Raw genomic sequence first — 18,891 nt, forward strand, 5'->3', positions numbered from 1 at the left:
AATCTGAATCAGCCCGGGAGCAAAGAACTGTCAGACAGGGTCAAGGGTTCAATTACTGCACAAATCTCCCTTTGACTCTTTAAAATGGCATGGTGTGCATCTGTGTGTGTGTGTGTGTGGGTGTGTGTGTGTGTGTGTGTGTGTGTGTGTGTGTGTGCGCGCGCGTGCTTGTGTGTGTGTGTGTGTTTTCTGACCATAACTGAAGCAGCAGATCTTCAGGCAGCGGTCTAGAGAGATGAGACAGGTGGTGAGGAGTGAGCCAATGCCAAACACAAAGCCCTGCATGCCATACCAAATGCACCCAGTTCTCCCAAACACCCAGGCATGGCACAGGCTGATGGGGGGAGAGAAGAGGAAAAAAAAAAGAAGAGAAAAAAAGAAGGACTTAAACCTTTCTGGTTGGGTTTTCCGTTTCAGTCCTCAGAGTGACAGTAGGTGATAATCCAGGACGTTACTCTCATGATACTGATGACTGATCAACCCTTTTGAGTTTGTGCCACAAAGTGCATTGATAGATAAGGCGACAACGGTTGTAGTGCACGAGGATGGACTCGGTCTCGAGTCCGTCTTTTGAGCGTCTTGGTCTTGTGTCACTGGGAGGACGCCTGCATGTGACAGCTTTTTATGTGGAGTGGCTGACGCGCCTGCAGCCACCACATGGTCCTTGGCAGGGGGTGGCCAGAGTCCAATGGCATGGAGAACCAAGACGATTGGGGACCACCCTCTTTTGCAGCCTTCATCCGCCTTCACTGCCGAAATGGCCTACAGACATCTTCTGCCAGTCACACCGTTGAGGTCTTTGTTGGATTGCGCTTCATCTGGAACCTCCCCCTTGACCTATCCGCCTTGGGGGACCCTACCAGGAGCCAAGCTCCGGACAGCATAGCTCTTGGGATCACTGGTACACACAAGCTTCTCCACCATGGCAAGGTGGCGATCCAGGAGAAGCGTGTCACTTCACAGCATAATGACTGGACTCAGATTTGACTCAGCCTCGGACAGTGAGGACTCACGATAATTGCTCAAGACCGGTCGAATACAATACTTCAATTCACTTATAATTTTTGAAATGAAATTCAAACTTCCCCCGAAGAGATCAATACCCAGATAGCAAAATTGCTGTGGCCCGGACCCGTCCCACACCCGACACTTCATCCGGCTCACATACCATGTGGAACGATGGCGCTTGGGCAGTCCGCTCCTGTTTGCCAGATCTGGGCCAGAAACCAATCCATAGCAATGCCACATGTGCCACATATTTGCCAAAGGTGGCCCATATTTGTTTTGTGATATTTGGGCCATATTCACCATTTACCACGCGGGCCACTTCTGGGTCACATCCAGATTACATGTTGCCGAGAGCACTGTATCTTTGCCAAAAAAGGCCCACATTTAATTTGGCATATTTGGGCCATATTTGCTATCATATATGTGGGCCACTTCGGGCTCACATCCATTTTGTCAGGGCCAGAAGGCCATCAGTGCCGCATCATTGCCTGAAGTGACCCACATCCGGATGCTATCTGGGTAAAGTGTAATCTAATGTAATTTGCTTTCTTTTTTATTGTCACTAATTATGTCTCTGAAACACTGGAAAAAAATTCCTTGCTGGAGGAGACATAAGCTTAAATAAATATTACAATCCAGTGAAACGTTATACTTTACCGGGATAGTAGACTACTGCAGTTACAGTCGGGTCGTTTAATGCTGTGGTTCTCAACCTTTTTGGGGTCCTGGACCCCCTGCGTATTTTTGATCTACCCTGAGGACCCCTCCACCTGATCTTGGGGGAGGGGGGTTGCAATTTGATAGAAACAGTAGAAACTGCATTTTAAATTGTATTATAGCATTTATTCACTCTTTGGGGCAAAAATAAGAGCTTTCAGTTGTAACTTAGATATAGTTAACAAAACATAATATGTATTCAGTAACTTTCAGATATATGTAACAAAACAGAATATGTATTCAGTAACTTTCAGATATATGTAACAACAGAATTTTTATGCAGTAACTTTTAACAATGCAAACGGGAGCGAGATCTCTTATTAAAATACAATAAATTACACTTGTGAAACAGATGTAATTAGAGAAAAAAGTCCTGTTACCCTTTATAGTTTAGGTAGATAAAGGTCTCAGTCACATTTGAGTAAAATAATCCTATTTCTATAAATGTCATAGGATCTTTTTTTTAAAAGATATTTTATTTTCACGGACCCCTTGCAATTACACCACGGACCACTAGGGGTCCGCGGACCCCCGGTTGAGAAACACTGGTTTAATGGATCTGCACTGTAGCGGTGTCAGTCTTCACATACGTCCTGGCCCCGCTCACTTTTGAGTTCGACTCACCACCCTAAAGGTACGATCAGTAGGGTGTGAGAGCTCGGCCTGCTTCCTCCGGTGGGCCCAGGGACCACGGCCCCTGCCTGGAGCTGCGCCCGAGGAGGAAACACCGAGGGCGGCCTGACAGGACGCAGGGCGGGCTAAGCTAACCTTCTTTGTTTTTTTAACTGGGCTAAGCTAACTGCTAGCCCATGCGGACCAGCAGTTCCGACAGTCACCCTGTCACCCAGTTCCCTCGGACAGTGTGTTGTTTTTGTTTTTAGTTTGGATATATGTGTTAGTTTGGATATTTGCCTTGCTGTAGTTTTCGGGTGTGTTTTTGTCTTTGTGTTGTACTGCTGTGGGCTTGGGGGAAAATAAAGTGTTCCTGTTCCCTGAATGTTTCTCCACCATCCGCGGCCAGCGGGCGGTCCAATGACATCAGTAACACCCGAGCGACGGTGGCCCGCAAAGGACAAGACTATCGCAAGACTGACAAGATGCCGCAAGTTTGTAAGTGGCCTATAGCAGAAATGGCAAATGAAGAGGTAATCAGGCTGTAAATTACTTTATAGTGTAAACTACTAATAAGACACGTTAGCCCCTAGCCAACGGGTCTGACCCTTTGGCCGAGCGGTTAGCGATGTCGCCTTATGGTGAAGCACACCCCGTATCGAATCCCGCACCGGGCAAGAAAGTAACCGGTTACAATAGAATATCTATAACTTATGTTATAATGTGACATGACTTGGGGGGGGGGGGTACCTGTTTGTTATGGTTACTGTTGCCGACTGCACAAGCTGCCATTTGCACAAGTTTGCTGTTTACAACACCACTGCACATGCCACCTTACTATTGTGCAGACGGCCTCTACCGTAGCAAACTGGCTAACCAGGTCCATCCGAACTCTGCGCTGACCGGTTTTGCGCGCGTATTTTGTTACCCGCGTTTTGATTTCTCGAAGTACTTTTATGGGTACTTTTATTGCCCCACTTGAGTGTTGAGTTAGCAAAACAAGTATTCGATTATGAGAATGGAAGCGCGAACTTGCTTTCATATATGACAAACAAACTTGAAACGTGAACGTGTTGGCGTCTCACAGTTTACCTGGACGTGATGGAAAATGGCGCCCCCAGCAGGCTGAAGCCGAAATCGCAGATAGTCAGGTTGATGGTTAGCAGTTCCGCGGGTCGAAGTTTTTTCCTCTTCCTGCAGTAAACCAACAGCACCATGCCATTCCCCAGCACTGACAGGAAACCTGGTTGTGGGGGGGGGGCGGTGGGATAGGGTCGGAGAGGGGGTGGAGGGGGTTGAGAGAGAGAGAGAGAGAGAGAGAGAGAGAGAGAGAGAGAGAGAGAGAGAGAGAGAGAGAGAGAGAGAGAAAGAAAGAAAGAAAGAAAGAAAGAAAGAAAGAAAGAAAGAAAGAAAGAAAGAAAGAAAGAAAGAAAGAAAGAAGCCAGATGGGGTGAGCCACGGAGCCAAGCAGACTGTCAGTGACGACGGGCTTAGACGTGAGGAGGAAAATGTGATTGACAGAGAAAGAAAATGGCAGATGGCTGCGGGTGGCTCAAAATGAGATCAGCTTTGGCGTATTATTTTATTCCAAAAGAAAAGAAAGAAAAGAAATGGCCCATTATCACAGGAGGTGGGCTTTTATTCCTGCAGAGATTGATTGTACAGTACTCTCCCGCGTGCCTTGGGGGAGATCAATGCGCCATTTTTAAATCCCTGACCCCGAGCCTGACCCCGAGGGTGCGGCATTTTAGTGTCTGTCAATGTGTGTGTGTGTGTGTGTGTGTGTGTGTGTGTGCGCGCGCGCGAGCATTGGTTATTAACAGCTACTTTGGGTTGTTGGCTAGCCAGACAGTGGGTGTATTGATCGGGATCCACAGGTAGCACCCAGTGCATCAGACAGACCCCCGTGCAGGACGGAGGCCCTGTACGCCATGGCTGCAGTGCTCTCTGTTTCACCCCGCGCCGTGTTTCGCAAGAGATGGTTTCATGAGATGTTCTGCATGCGGTCTGCCTGAACCCCCTTCCCAAAAATAAACAAATAAACCAGAGGTAAAATCCTGGTATCGTTGTCGGAATTCTCGGCACATCATTGGCTTGTCTGAGCGGTGCGGGCAATACGGGTTCGCGTCCCGGCCGCGGCAGTTCCTGTGGTTGCGTTGTCCCGCGAATTCGCTACAGTACGCTTGATGCAGCCCCCCCCTTTCTCCCCAATTATACATGCCCAATTACCCCACTCTTCCGAGCCGTCCCGGTCGCTGCTCCACCCCCTCCTCCGATCCCGGGGAGGGCTGCAGACTACCACGTGCCTCCTCCGATACATGTGGAGTCGCCAGCCGCTTCTTTTCCCCTGACAGTGAGGAGTTTCGCCAGGGGGACGTAGCGCGTGGGAGGATCACGCTATTGCCCCCCAGTTCCCCCTCCCCTCCGAACAGGTGTCCCGACAGACCAGAGGAGGCGCTAGTGCAGCGACCAGGACACACACCCACGTCTGACTTTCCACCCGCGGACGCCCGACCAAGCCGGAGGTAACACGGGGATTCGAACCGGCGATCCCCGCGTTGGTAGGCAACGGAATAGACCGCCATACCACCCGGACTTTGATGCATCTTTTGACAGAAACAACAACAACAACAATAATAAAAGTCTCTCTGTGTTGGCTCTTTGTAGGAAAGGAAGTCCAGGGCAGGATAATCTCCATCCATGAGCACTGCGTTAAGATAAACGCATTTTATCGATGACTCAATTGATTAGTATTAGAAGACGCGCTCACCGGTGATGAGGAGGAAGGTCCCCACGGCCAGGTCTGTGCTGGGGTGCAGATGAGAGCGAAACACCGGCGGTATGGACGCAGGGACGAGCCAGGAGTCCCTCTGTGAGTCGTTGATTCCCATGGATGTGCTGCGCTGACCCGAGGGGGGGGGGGGTCAGTTTTTCAAAGAGCGCCTTTAAAAGCATGTAATCAGAGTGGAGGGTAATTAAAGAGGCTCCAAAGTGAGCATACATTAATTAAGAGGATGAGGTAGGACCATTATCTCTTCGGCAAAGACGTGCTAAGATAGTGATATCATTTCTAGGTCACCTCAACTAGTATATTTCCTTTTTTTGTTGACCCCCCCCCCTTTTCTCCCCAATTGTACTTAGCCAAATACCCCCTCTACCGAGCCGGGGAGGGCTGCAGACTACCACATGCCTCCTCCGATACATGTGGAGTCGCCAGCCGCTTCTTTTCACCTGACTGTGGGGAGTTTCCCCAGGGGGACGTAGCGCGTGGGAGGATGTCTTAGCTTGAGTCTCTCTCCCACTCCTCATGCCGACATGAGAACAGTTTGCGTCAATGTGAAAATCACAAAGCACAGGAGCTGCATCAACGCCACGCCATTGTTCAGGTGGCACCAGTGGCGGCTGGCCAGTAGAGGACGCTGGGTCGCCCCCCCTTCAAATGTCAAGAGATGAAAATCTGCTTAAACATGTCAAATATAATTTAGTTGTATAATGTAAATAATTATGAAATAAAAGTGTTTTCAGTCTGTCAGCAGCCATTAAATATTGGTTCCACATGGTGTTTGGTTGGTTACATATACTTCCTGGGTGAGGGGCGCCGGCCCAACCATACCTTATGTAAGCCCCCAAACTTGTGGTGAGCGGGTGACCTGAGGCTGCTGTCTGATTGGTTTCTTCAGATTTTCCAGGGGGCGCAGTTCTGTGTGCCCCAGACACGCCCACTTTTATTGGCAGCTAATTGGTATTTTTTCAATGGTTTTTTTATCTAATGTGATTGGACAATTCTCGTGGCTGTCAATTATGTTCACACCCACCACCACGCCTCATCTTCAACTGTCAATCATCCACCGTCTACGAACCCTGATAAAATCTATAGGCTACATTGCCCTTCTTAATAACTCTGTGACTGCGTGTACACTAGAGCAGTGTTTCTCAACCGGGGGTCCGCGGGCCCCTAGTGGTCCGTGGTGTAATTGCAAGGGGTCCGTGAAAATAAAATATCTTTAAAAAAAAGATCCTATGACATTTATAGAAATAGGATTATTTTACTCAAATGTGACTGAGTCCTTTATCTACCTAAACTATAAAGGGTAACAGGACTTTTTTCCTCTAATTACATCTGTTTCACAAGTGTAATTTATTGTATTTTAATAAGAGATCTCGCTCCCGTTTGCATTGTTAAAAGTTACTGCATAAAAATTCTGTTGTTACATATATCTGAAAATTACTGAATACATATTCTGTTTTGTTACATATATCTGAAAGTTACTGAATACATATTCTGTTTTGTTACATATATCTGAAAGTTACTGAATACATATTCTGTTTTGTTACATATATCTGAAAGTTACTGAATACATATTCTGTTTTGTTACATATATCTGAAAGTTACTGCATAAGAACTCTGTTTTGTTACATATATCTGAAAGTTACTGAATACATATTCTGTTTTGTTACATATATCTGAAAGTTACTGAATACATATTCTTTTTTGTTACATATATCTGAAAGTTACTGAATACATATTCTGTTCTGTTACATATATCTGAAAGTTACTGCATAAGAACTCTGTTTTGTTACATATATCTGAAAGTTACTGAATACATGTTCTGTTTTGTTACATATATCTGAAAGTTACTGAATACATGTTCTGTTTTGTTACATATATCTGAAAGTTACTGAATACATGTTCTGTTTTGTTACATATATCTGAAAGTTACCGAATACATATTCTGTTTTGTTACATATATCTGAAAGTTACTGAATACATATTCTGTTTTGTTACATATATCTGAAAGTTACTGAATACATATTCTGTTTTGTTACATATATCTGAAAGTTACTGCATACATATTCTGTTTTGTTACATATATCTGAAAGTTAGTGAATACATATTCTGTTTTGTTACATATATCTGAAAGTTACTGCATAAGAATTCTGTTTTGTTACATATATCTGAAAGTTACTGAATACATATTCTGTTTTGTTAACTATATCTAAGTTACAACTGAAAGCTCTTATTTTTGCCCCAAAGAGTGAATAAATGCTATAATGCAATTTAAAATGCAGTTTCTACTGTTTATATCAAATTGCAACCCCCCTCCCCCAAGATCAGGTGGATGGGTCCTCAGGGTAGATCAAAAATACGCAGGGGGTCCAGGACCCCAAAAAGGTTGAGAACCGCTGCACTAAAGCAGCTGTCAGGTGTGCTGCACCAAGGTAAATTGCGCCCCCCCCCCCGAAATTTTTCAGCACCAGCCGCCACTGAAGCTGAACACATGCATACTAGTTAAAGCAGTACCGGTTACAACACTTGAGAGGTGCACACACATGCATACTCGTTATGATATAGTATGTACCCAGCCAGCAGCTCTTTGTTATGAAAACGCTCTGACAAGGTTAGGGAATAACATCTCAGAAGGTTCTCGTAGTGTTTTCGTTGCGTCCACAGAACCTCCCCGGATGACATTCTGGGAACGTGTTATAGAAAAACGTGCTGTAATTTCAGGCCTTGATAACATCCTGAAAACATTTCCAAAATGTTGTTCTCCCTTTGTTATCGTGTAACATTGCAGGACTGTTTTATGGAAGAACATTCTAGAATCTGTTACCTCAACAGCATCCTCCGAATGGTGCCCCTGAAACGCTCTGCCTTTGTTAACATTTAACGTTCTAGCAACATTATTTGAAATGGTAAACATCCTTAACATGTTCCTTGGACGTTAGATGAAGACGTCCTCTACAGAAGAGAAGCAGAGCCTGTGGGGAACGTCAGCCGGTGCTGTGGGAACACTCCCTGCTAGCTAGCTGGGTGAGCGTACAGGTGCTCGGACACCCAGCACTGGTATCATCTCAGTCTGTCAGCTCATCTTTCCTTCTCCACCTGTCTTTCTCCCTCTCCCTCTCTCTCTCTCTCTATGTACCTATCTCTGTATTGCCACCCCCCCCCCACACACACACACACACAGCACGCATACACTACAAGACAAGCATCACCACTCACCTTCCTCGTTCTGTCCGTCACCGTCCTCCTCCTCCTTGAGACTTTTTCATTTGTTCGTACATACATATATTTATGTGTTATATAAGTTTTAAGCCTCACTTGGTAATTCCTTGAGTTGGTCCCTCACAGTAACTGTTGCGGTTTAGCGGCCTGGCTGTGAAATGACCACAGCAAAAGGCTTGCAAACAAAGCGGGTATGAAAAAGAGAGAGAGTGAGGGGGAGGGGGAGAAAGGGAATTGGAGGGAGGGTATTTGAGATTGTGTAACCTCTGTCCTTCTCTGCATTTCTTCTCCTCTAATCCGCCGTCGTTCTCTCGGATCCATTCTGCAGCTTTCATCCGCTGATGGCACGCTTCCGTCATCAGGATCTCATTTGTGCACAAAAACTGTTTATATGCATGTGGCCTTCCCTCCAGCTGTATGGCACTTGTTGCAATAGTTATAGAAGATCATTATAATGATAATGTAGGCTTGATTATCACAATTATGTGTTTGTGTTTGTGTGTGTGTGTGTGTGTGTGTGTGTTCTACCAGCCTGCCGACATAAGTCTTGTCAACCGATCAGATTAGCGATGGTCTCTGATTTGACCCTCAAGGATTAAAATGGTGGTCGGCTCTTGTTGAGGCATTAAAAGAAATAGCTGAAATATAGAAATACATGTCCAGGCTGCGAGGCGAGCGCTGGCGTACAACTATGTCTGCAATCTAACTGTAATTACAGAAATGTGATTTGCCTCTTATTTTTGCCTGTATATATTCAGTCCTTGTGTATATATCTGAAGATTGCTGTGTTGTAGTGTTGTTATTCCCCGTTAAGTTCCATGTACGTGCAAACCTATATGGCCAACAAACATGGTTCTGATTCTGAAATGATGACCAGGAAACCCTCAAAGGCCCAAATTTGACGTTAATGTACTGCCTCTCTTCTCACGCCCTCCGTTTCAGCCTCTTCCTCGACGTTGCGATCGTCACCGGCGAAGGGCTGAAGCGGTGGGATGGGGTCGTTGTGAGTAAGGTCGACCCTGCACACTGCGTTACTGGAACGACTTTATAGAAACGCTCCAACCCCAAACCTTGCAAGGTGATGGGAATAAATGTCGTCTGATGCATAAACATCCATCCACCCATCCATCCGATATCCAAACCGCTTATCCTTACTCAGGGTCACGGGGATGCTGGAGCCTATCCCAACAGTCATTGGGCGGCAGCCGGGGAGACACCCTGGACAGGCCGAAGGATGGCATAAACACCCTTCAATGGCAAAATTAGGGAGACCCTCCATTTAGGATTCCCATGAGTTACCAACAAGGCCGTGTGCAATCGCATGATTATTTATTGCACTTCTGCTCTCCCATCACTTCCGTCGATGGGAGAGAGATGCTCCCTGTTCTACAGCTCCCTTTATAAGGTGGTAAGTTGAACCCCTAATTAATTACAGTGTCAATTGACAGTGACACCCTCATCCGCTACTGTTAAGTCCAATATATTACATTAGTTAGGCGTCAGTGAGAAGAGGAACAAGAACATCTTGTTGTTTTTGTTGTTCTGTGGACTGCTTATCGCACTAGCATGTCAATATCACGCCTGAGTGCAATTCATCGAGACCTGTCAGACTGAGTTAGCCACATTACATTACCCTTGGTTACCCAGACCGACCAGTTATTGAACAGGTCCGAGGGGGGCCGAGAGGTGACACATTACAAAAACTACATCGTACAACTAATCTAAATCATGAACCTAGATAAATAAAGAGGAGTGATGGATTGGCAGATGAGAGGGGGACTCTTTAGCATTAACATTAAAAGGCTGGGTGTATAGTAATTGACATCCAGCCCCGGGCAACTGAAAGGCCCAATCGATAGCAAACTGTTGAGTTGTTTCAATTTCTCATCATTGGATTCAAGTCAGTTATGTGCGTGGACATGTTTGATGCCTTGGTCGCTGAACCAAATCTATGAGACTAACCGACAATACCAGTGGAAATGTTTTGCAGCAATGTGCTGTGTACTTCCATCACAGAAGGGCAAAAAGGAGGCTGGAGAGCAAATATCTCACAAACGGAGGACTTTATTCCACAACTGAGTGCAGTACTTCAGTACCGCAGTCAGAGTAAGACTCGCACACCTTCACTCCATCTCACACAAGAACAGAACTGGGACTTTAAAATACAAAAATATATTGGTCATGAATTTAAAACCAATGTTTGATTTCTGTGGGACCATTCCTCAGGCATGTAATGGGTACAGTGCTATTTATGCAATGGAATCAGGCACAGAGCCATAGATAATACAAATAGTCATGTAGATGTATAACTCTGGAATTGGGAAGATGCGGTGACGTAGCGCAGTCAAAGCCGATTGGTAGATTGGCTGGTTTACTCCTTGGTAGCCATGTGGGCCATCAGGTCGCACACGCGGTTGCTGTAGCCGAACTCGTTGTCGTACCTAGAGAGCAACAAGAGAGGAATTGTTACTTATGTTTGCAAGTGATGATGAACTGTATATGTGTGTGTGTGTGTGTGTGTGTGTGTGTGTGTGTGTGTGTGTGTGTGTGTGTGTGTGTGTGTGTGTGTGTGTGTGTGTGTGTGTGTGTGTTTGCATAGTAGATCAGTAATGCCATGATTGCAGGCGCACCATGAGACCAGCTTCACAAAGTGGTCGTTGAGGGCAATGCCGGCACCAGCATCAAAGATGGAGGAGTGAGTGTCACCATTGAAGTCGGTGGACACCACCTACAGAATGAAAGGAAGGCACCCCATGAGTCTCCCTCTCATAGCAGGTATTAGGGACGACGATTTAAAGTATCATAATGACCGATGGCACTGTCGTCAATAGATCAAGAGTCAGTCAAGAACAAACCTGGTGCTCTGTGTATCCCAGAATTCCCTTCATGGGTCCCTCAGCTGCGGCCTTGACAACTTTCTTGATGTCCTCATATTTGGCCTGTCGAAAGGATGGTGTGCTTTTCAGTCATTTGCCTTTTATGCACTGTATATTCACTCGGTGCTATGGGGGATTTCATATAATCTTAAAAAAAAGAGTGCTTACAGGCTTCTCCAGGCGGACAGTCAGGTCAACCACGGACACATTGGGGGTGGGGACACGGAAGGCCATGCCGGTCAGCTTGCTGTGCAATAAAAAGACAGGGAAGAACACAAACTAAATTCACTGTGTAGTGGAAAGATTGTTTTTGTTTTTTTTTGGTCTATGTGAAGCTCGTCATGACTCTGGCTTCCAACTCACTCATTCACAATGTGACGTTTCGTCTCAGGTTTAGCTGTACCATCCGTGTATATTTATGGGGGGGGGGGCTTGGGAGTGAGTGCATCTAGATATTGTTTTTTGCTGTAAGTCTTTAAAGATTTTGTATTTTTTTTCCTCCCAAATTTACAAAATAATCGTCATTGGTGAGAAAATTGGCAAAATACATGTTTTTTCCCACCCCACCGCTACTCTCTCTCAGCCTCTCCCGTGTATTCTACCGCTTGGTATTGCCCATGTGGTTTCATTCGAGGTAGGATTTCGCAGAAACACCACCGACGGAGATGAAACTAAGACGTGATCTAGTCTCTAACCTGCTGAAACGAAGCAACCTTTAGATAAACGCCGTGTTGCGTCCGCTTTCTCTTCTGTGTTTGTCGGTTAGCTAAAAACACGGTAGCATATCAGCTCTCTGCCGTGAGAACCTGGCGGCCAGTAGCGGTGGGCTACCACTAGGGGGTGGGCTTTTTAGAGGGGTTTTAAGCGGGCGTTCGGCGGAAGAGGGCGGAGGGGGTGGTCCTATGAGGTGGATTGGGCGGCAAGCCGCTAGTGCGGGTCGCGATTGTTAACAAAAGGGCAGCAAACGCGACTGTTTCGACTCAGAAGACGTGGTTCTGACCTTTCAATGGCTCGAAGCGCTCTAAGACGGTTCCCCTCGAGCCAACTTTAGCGCGAGCATCCGTTTTACTACGTCACCTTTCCGCGCCCATTCAGGATAAGACGTCAATAACACGCGACTTTGGCGACTGAATTGAAAGTGTATGGGCAAGTCTAGGCCCGCTTCCACAATTACGTAAGACCGCGGTCCTGTGTCGTTCTGTTCACAGGTCACACAACAGCAGTGCGTCGCAGTTGTGACGCCTACGTGTCCTTGTTTTCTTTTCGGTTTAAAAACAGAAACGCAGTGGTGCTAAGGCGGGACAGCGAGCTGCTAATGTTTTAGGTGTTTCCAGGTGTTAGCGGCGGATTTTTGGATTTGATGCTCACCCGTTGAGCTCAGGAATGACCTTGGCCACAGCCTTGGCGGCGCCGGTGGAGGCGGGGATGATGTTCTGGCTGGCACCGCGGCCATCCCTCCACAGCTTTCCAGAGGGACCATCAACAGTCTTCTGGGTGGCAGTGATGGCATGGACTGTGCTCTGCGGAGAAAGGAGACCAGTAAGTACACATTGATGGAGAACGGCGGGTCCAGACAAGCTTGCACCTGCCTTGGATCGCAGCACCGTGTTTTGGCTTTTTAATCAATAACGCATTAGGTCTGCTCTGGGCCTCTCTGGTCGATTGTCCCCTGGCAGTGTGTTTAATCCTTACCATCAGACCCTCAATGATGACGAAGTTGTCGTTGATGACCTTTGCCAGGGGTGCCAGGCAGTTGGTTGTGCAGGAAGCATTGCTAAAATGAGAAGAGTTTACAAAAGAAAAACAAAAATATGAGGTTGGCTCACAGAAATGTTTTTGCGGGACGTGCCTTGGGTGGAAAGTAAAAGCTTTGCATAAAGTTGGATCTCACTCTTGGAATTTGCAAACAACAGGAGAAAGATGGCCCTTTGAATTCCACTGGTAAATAACTCACCAGTAACTCATGACCTTTGAGTCGAATCTAAAAGATTTGCTTCTACTCTCGAACCTTCGAGCCCCCTTGTTTTGCCTGTCTCTTGTTAGCATTTTTTTCCTTCTACAAAACATGTTTTGCAAATAAACTCAAATTTGCGTAACTTGAGTTTTCTGAGATCTTTTACAGCTAATGCAAACCTTTTACTTTTTTTTTACCCACTTAAGAAAATATTTCCAAAAATCTCACTTGCGATCCAAGTAAAGACCTGTTTAAAGATCTACATTTACAACCAAACTGTCGGAATGCAAACCAGAAATAACTTGTCACTAATTATAATCATTAATCAATGTAAACACAAATGGGGGATTTGTGTGTGTGTGTGTGTGTGTGTGGGGGGGGCATGTCTTTCGTTACTCTCACCTGACAACCTTGAGGGACTTGTCATACTTCTCGTGGTTGACACCCATGACGAACATGGGGGCATCAGCACTGGGGGCAGAGATGATGACTCTCTTGGCACCGCCCTTCAAGTGGGTCTGGACAGGGGAATTGAGAGGGTTCGGGGGGTAAACCAATGGGGATTACCGATGCTGAAAGCATACTCTTTGCGTGCGAGTGTTCGTGTATCACGAGATTAGAAATCATTCATAATTTCAAAAGTAGAAAGACAAGAGGGAATACACACAGAGGCCTTCTCGATGGTGGTGAACACACCGGTGGACTCAACCACATACTCTGCGTGAGCATCACCCCATTTGATGTTGGAGGGGTCCCTCCTACACAAGAGGAAATGGAAGAGGACACAACCAAGGTTCGGTTAGTCTCGGTTCAGGTGGTTTGCTCAGTAATTTATTTATTTGTAAAGAGGTATATCTTGGTGTGCTATGTCAGCAGTTTGTCAAAGTTTCTAAACCGGCATGCTGCTGATCCTGTCGGATAAGCAAACACTTGGCTCGGTGAACTCACTCGTGGAAGACGGTGATTTTGTGTCCATCGATGACCAGCTTGTCACCCTCAACATGGACTTCACCGTGGAAACGGCCGTGGGTAGAGTCATACTTGAACATGTAGACCTGCAGGGGGCAAGAGTCTGGAGTTGGCAACCGGGGCAGAATCACATCTGACCTTCATTTGTGTATGACATTGAATCGAACAGCTCGGCTGACCAAACCATTCTTTGGCTTTCAGGGTAAAATCAATATAGTCCCTAGATGGTTTTTTTTGTTTTGTTTGTTTTTTGCCTGCCACCAAACTCTTCTTCAGAAGGCAGCTTTGTTTTTGTTTCCATTTAGAATTTTAAAAAATTTAGTCACTGCTTCTTTACAGGGAAGGATAATCACAAAAAAAAAATAAATAAAAAACAAGTGACACAAAAGTTTGACCCAAATAACATAATCAGTAATATGTTGGTGAGACAGCTGTGAATATACATAATGAGGATATACTTATTTTTTTGTCAGCCACGAGCAAAAATTTAGCAAAATATGCCCGATATGTGGTGTTAATTTACCATAACAATCTCCGTTGACTTACCATGTACTCCAGGTCAATGAAGGGGTCGTTGATGGCCACAATTTCCACCTTCTTGGAGTGGAAAGCGGCACGGGTCACCAGACGCCCGATGCGGCCAAATCTGAGAAGCAGAAAGTTGGTTCTCGGTCAGGACACTAGATGGTAGTATGTCACCATCACACACACCACTTTTTACAGTCGACTATTTTTAAAATTCACCATGTGCTGTGTCACTCAGGATAGTCAGATTGTATTTGGGGTTTTTTTTCTCCGTTGTACTCAAATATACAGTGTCTTGGATTTAGAAAACTACTTATGGCAAAGTGACGCGGTGTCAAAAGTTGGACAGCGCATCAAAATGTTATACTTATTGCAGCATATCAAGTCAATTCGAATTCTGTTTGCATATCCCTAAATGAAAATTCCGCCCCTGTGGCCTTTACAATCACACTGCATTCTCCAGCAGATAAAAATAGAATATGTGACAATGTATCCTACCCATCCACCCACCCCATCCACCCACCCCACCCCGCAATCCCTGGACCCTCGATTGGGACGAGGGAAAGACTCCAAAGAAAAAACTTTATCAGAAAAAAAAAGAGCCAAAAATGTTATTTGGAAAATCTGTGCCTTGAATAAAAAACAGCCAATTTTATAACTTTATTCACCACCTTCCTTTTTAGTATGGGAAGATGTACTGCTAGCTGCCGTGACTGCAACAAGAAACCGCAACACAAAAAAGGGCAGAGTTCAGGAGGAGGGGTAGAGGGTGTACGTGTGTGTGTGTGTCCATGTGTGCGTGTATACGTGTGCATGTGTTTAACCGTGTGTGTATATCCATGTGTGTCATAGGCGGTTCTACTCTCGCCCCCTCTCCCAGGGGGCTAAAGTCTACATGAACCCCTAATGTGGTAATCCTCATGAGGTAAATTTTCAGCTCACTGTTTGATCAGTGGGTGAGTTACTCTTTAACCACCGATCTAAACCTCTGGCACCGATACACGCTGTCCTTAGACGGTGTACTCTCAGACCCCAAGGAATGGGTGGAGGAATAGGGGAGGAGAGGTGCATGCTGGGAGAGAACGGAGGATAGGATAACTAGCTAGGTTGCTTACGTCACTAATGTATGGTATGTTACGCATACAATAATGTTTTTCATGCTTAGTGCCAAGATATACATGTCCTCTTATGTTTGCTACAGACAACAGTGGGAAAACAGTCTCCTACCGAACAACCCCCCCCCCCCCCATCAAGCCATGGCCCACATTGCTATCTGCCGAGGGCCCAAAGTTTAAAGATCACCAAGAATAACATGAGAACAAACGGGTGACTGGCCGTAGGTTTGTGTGCATGTATGCATCTGTGTGTGTTTGTGTGAGTGAACGTCCTCCATGGAAAACTTCTGTACTGCACTTCAGCTGCTGTGCAGCGATGCTATTTATTGCACGCTGTCTAAACATTCAGAGTAGCATGGCAAGCTAGTTAAGCCCTGAGACAATCCCAGTTCACTCATCATGGAAGGTTACTCAAGATAAGACACTCTGCCAAGCGAAATGGGTGTGGGTCTGTGGGTGGGTGTGTGGTGGCTCAATTAGAAGTCTTTTTTTTCTCCCAACAAGGAAATATAAAATGCAATGGATTGTTTCATACTTTGTGTTACTCTGTGTAGCAATTCATAATCATCGAGGGCGGAGGGTGCACAGATTGTGGGTTTGGGCTCTCCGTGCAGCTGGGCGACACTACTCTTATGCAGGTATTTCGAGGATTAAATGGCTGTATCAGGTTGCCCGTGCCACCACATCCAAGGGGCGTATGAATGCGAGCTGGGATAACGGATCGTACCCCCACACATAAGGGACTGTTGCTTGTTTTGCTGTTGATCTAGTCATGTTAAAAAAAAAAAGATTCTTTTGCAGAAATAAGCTCTTACCCATTGACACCAACTTTAACCATTTTGCCTGGGTTGATCTAGTCCTCTGGAAAGAGAAGGGTGAGAAGAGAAAAATTAGATGGGGCTGGAAAAAAAAAACAATGTCCCATTACTGAGTAACATGTATTGCCTCAAATCTAATGACTGGTTGTGTTGAGATAAGCATGAGCACAGAGACAAAAGGATCTTGCGTTGGGATTCAAATGATAAGCTATCTCTGGCTGCTCTTGGAAAAAAACTCAAAAGTAGATCCGTTAACACGACTCCCAAGTTTGCAAGTAATACCTGTGTCTACCCCTTCATAGGCAAATACGACTAGATCCAAAGATACAACATGCAAATAAGGCAAGGTGGATTCCCCTGCAACATAATGCACTTACAAACTATTATGAATAGGCCTGAGTATCTAAGTCAGTTAAAAGCCATACAAAATCTTCCAAGCTACTGCAAGATAACGCTTCCCTGTGGTGTTAAGTTCTTCATAATGTCCAAAGTGAAAATCTCTCAGCAGTTTTAGCAAGCATTTACCGTTTGTGAGACTCCTCTGCCTTGCGACTCTGGGTGTGAGTGAGGGCGAGCAAAGTGGCACTGGGGGTTTTTATGATTGAGCGGTGGTTATGCCCCGCCCCTTTTTGATGGACGCTGCTCCTCGCCCCGCCCCCCCTCAGAATGTCAAGGTCACCTGAGTTTGTAGGAGTTGGTTTCATGTTAGCATGAGCGTGGTTGAGTAACAGAGAAGAGACTTCTGTCTAATCAAAATGTCTTCTGCGTCCAATTAAAAGGCTAAATTGGCCACATTCGTTCAACTGAAATCAGTGCGGAAATACCGGAGCATTCAGGGGTATTCAGCATGGTTTTGTTTTTTGGTTTTTCTCCTATAATGAACCTTTGAGATTAGTTTTCAGATAGGGATAAGATAAGGATGCTCACAATACTATTTTTTCAGTGCCATTTCATCTCAACTTTGGCCTCAACCTTTTGACCTTCCAACTATTTTGAGAATGAGGTCCAGATATAGATGAGGGGACACATGAAGACATGTATGCCCATAAGTTGAGGAATAAAAAAGGAGAAGGGGTCCCTTACTGACCTTCTCACTATATAGAAAGAGACACAGCGAGAGAGCAAATGATGGATCAAATCTCTGTCTTACTCACTGTGACATTTACTGTTCAAAGACCATGACCCTTCACTTTCAACCACTCTCGCTCTCGTACTCCCTCTCTCTCTCTCTCTCTCTCTCTCTCGCTCTCTCGCTGGCTGTGCTTGAGTTACTCAGCACCTACAAATGGTCATTGCGCATGCGCAGTTTAGCCATCTCTACATCCGGCAACCACATCTCGTCCTGGACAGCTATCAGTCATGAGTATATTTAAGTGCTGTTCAGCAAATAAGTAGTTAACTAACAGAGGTGTGGTGTGGACTCGAGTCACGTGACTTGGACTCGAGTCAGACTCAAGTCACAAATTGGACTTCTTTAGACTTGACAAACTGTAAAAGACTTGTGACTTGACTTTTACTTTAACACCGCTGACTCGTGACTTGTCTTGGGCTTGAGCTTTTTGCCTAGAAAGACTTGACACCTTCTCCGAGCCCAAAAATGAAATTCTTTTAAAAGTGTGCAGACGGTCAGTTTTTCATTTCTATAATTAAAGACCCACTCTGAATCAATCCATAATAAATCTCCTTTCGGCTCGTTCCCTATTTCTTAGGGGTCGCCACAGCGGCTAGTACAGTTTTCATCGGTGCCCTGTGAGGGCACAGCACCAATGGCGGCCTCTGTTAACCCGGACTTAGACCAATCCGGTATGGTCTTGTCAATCCTCTTAATGATTTGGCAAAATTTCACGTCGGATGCCCTTCCTGACACAACCACTAACCCTATGGACGGGGGCACGGGTAAAGCGCTGGATGCCATCCCAGTATTCATGGACTTGTGCCCATGCCTGTCGAAGTAGTATCAATCCATAATAAATGCAAATTACAAAAAGCACTCAATGATTTGTGCACATTTTGTATTAACTGTTACTCTGTTAGCATTTTGAAATGGCATCAGATTTGATGCCGAGCGCATAATGACTCGTTTGGCACTTGAAACTCCAAGTTTAAAACTTGGGACTTGAGTGCCATGACTTGAGACTTGGTCCCCTCTATTTACTAATGCCCCTTTTCCACTGCATGGTACCGGCTCAACTTGACTCGACTTTTTTGTTTTCCATTACTGGAAAGTACCGGCGTTTTGGTAGCTGTTACCACTTTTCTGGTACCACCTTTGTCGAGCTTCCAAAAACAC

At 45.5% G+C, this 18,891-nt stretch overlaps 1 protein-coding gene and 1 pseudogene across 1 annotated transcript; both read right to left on the reverse strand.

Moving 5' to 3' along the window:
* The window catches only part of LOC130117880 (non-homologous end joining factor IFFO1-like), a 13,827-nt pseudogene extending 8,599 nt beyond the window's left edge, over window positions 1–5,228 (reverse strand).
* Window positions 5,229–10,390: 5,162 nt separating this feature from the next.
* On the reverse strand, window positions 10,391–17,191 carry gapdh (glyceraldehyde-3-phosphate dehydrogenase). Its single transcript, XM_056287091.1, has 12 exons — window positions 17,127–17,191; window positions 16,599–16,644; window positions 14,690–14,789; window positions 14,123–14,229; window positions 13,842–13,932; window positions 13,577–13,692; window positions 12,913–12,994; window positions 12,589–12,740; window positions 11,389–11,467; window positions 11,200–11,283; window positions 10,975–11,072; window positions 10,391–10,785 (listed from the first exon to the last, which is right to left on the reverse strand). Exons 2-12 carry the CDS (start codon window positions 16,619–16,621, stop codon window positions 10,716–10,718), a joined length of 1,002 nt encoding a protein of 333 aa, XP_056143066.1. The 5' UTR covers window positions 16,622–16,644; window positions 17,127–17,191; the 3' UTR covers window positions 10,391–10,715.
* Between the last annotated feature and the right edge of the window lie 1,700 nt (window positions 17,192–18,891).

The sequence above is a fragment of the Lampris incognitus genome, chromosome 9 (genome assembly GCF_029633865.1).
Source record: "Lampris incognitus isolate fLamInc1 chromosome 9, fLamInc1.hap2, whole genome shotgun sequence".
Taxonomy (NCBI): Eukaryota; Metazoa; Chordata; class Actinopteri; order Lampriformes; family Lampridae; genus Lampris; species Lampris incognitus.

What these genes read in the sequence shown, in the direction of transcription:
- gapdh (XM_056287091.1), bottom strand. Translation starts at nt 16,621, where the DNA reads ATGGTTAAAGTTGGTGTCAATGG. An exon ending in TCATTGACCTGGAGTACATG is followed by an intron (nt 14,230 to 14,689) that starts GTAAGTCAACGG and finishes TGCCCCCTGCAG; the next exon opens with GTCTACATGTTCAAGTATGA. An exon ending in TTTGTGAAGCTGGTCTCATG is followed by an intron (nt 10,786 to 10,974) that starts GTGCGCCTGCAA and finishes GTTGCTCTCTAG; the next exon opens with GTACGACAACGAGTTCGGCT.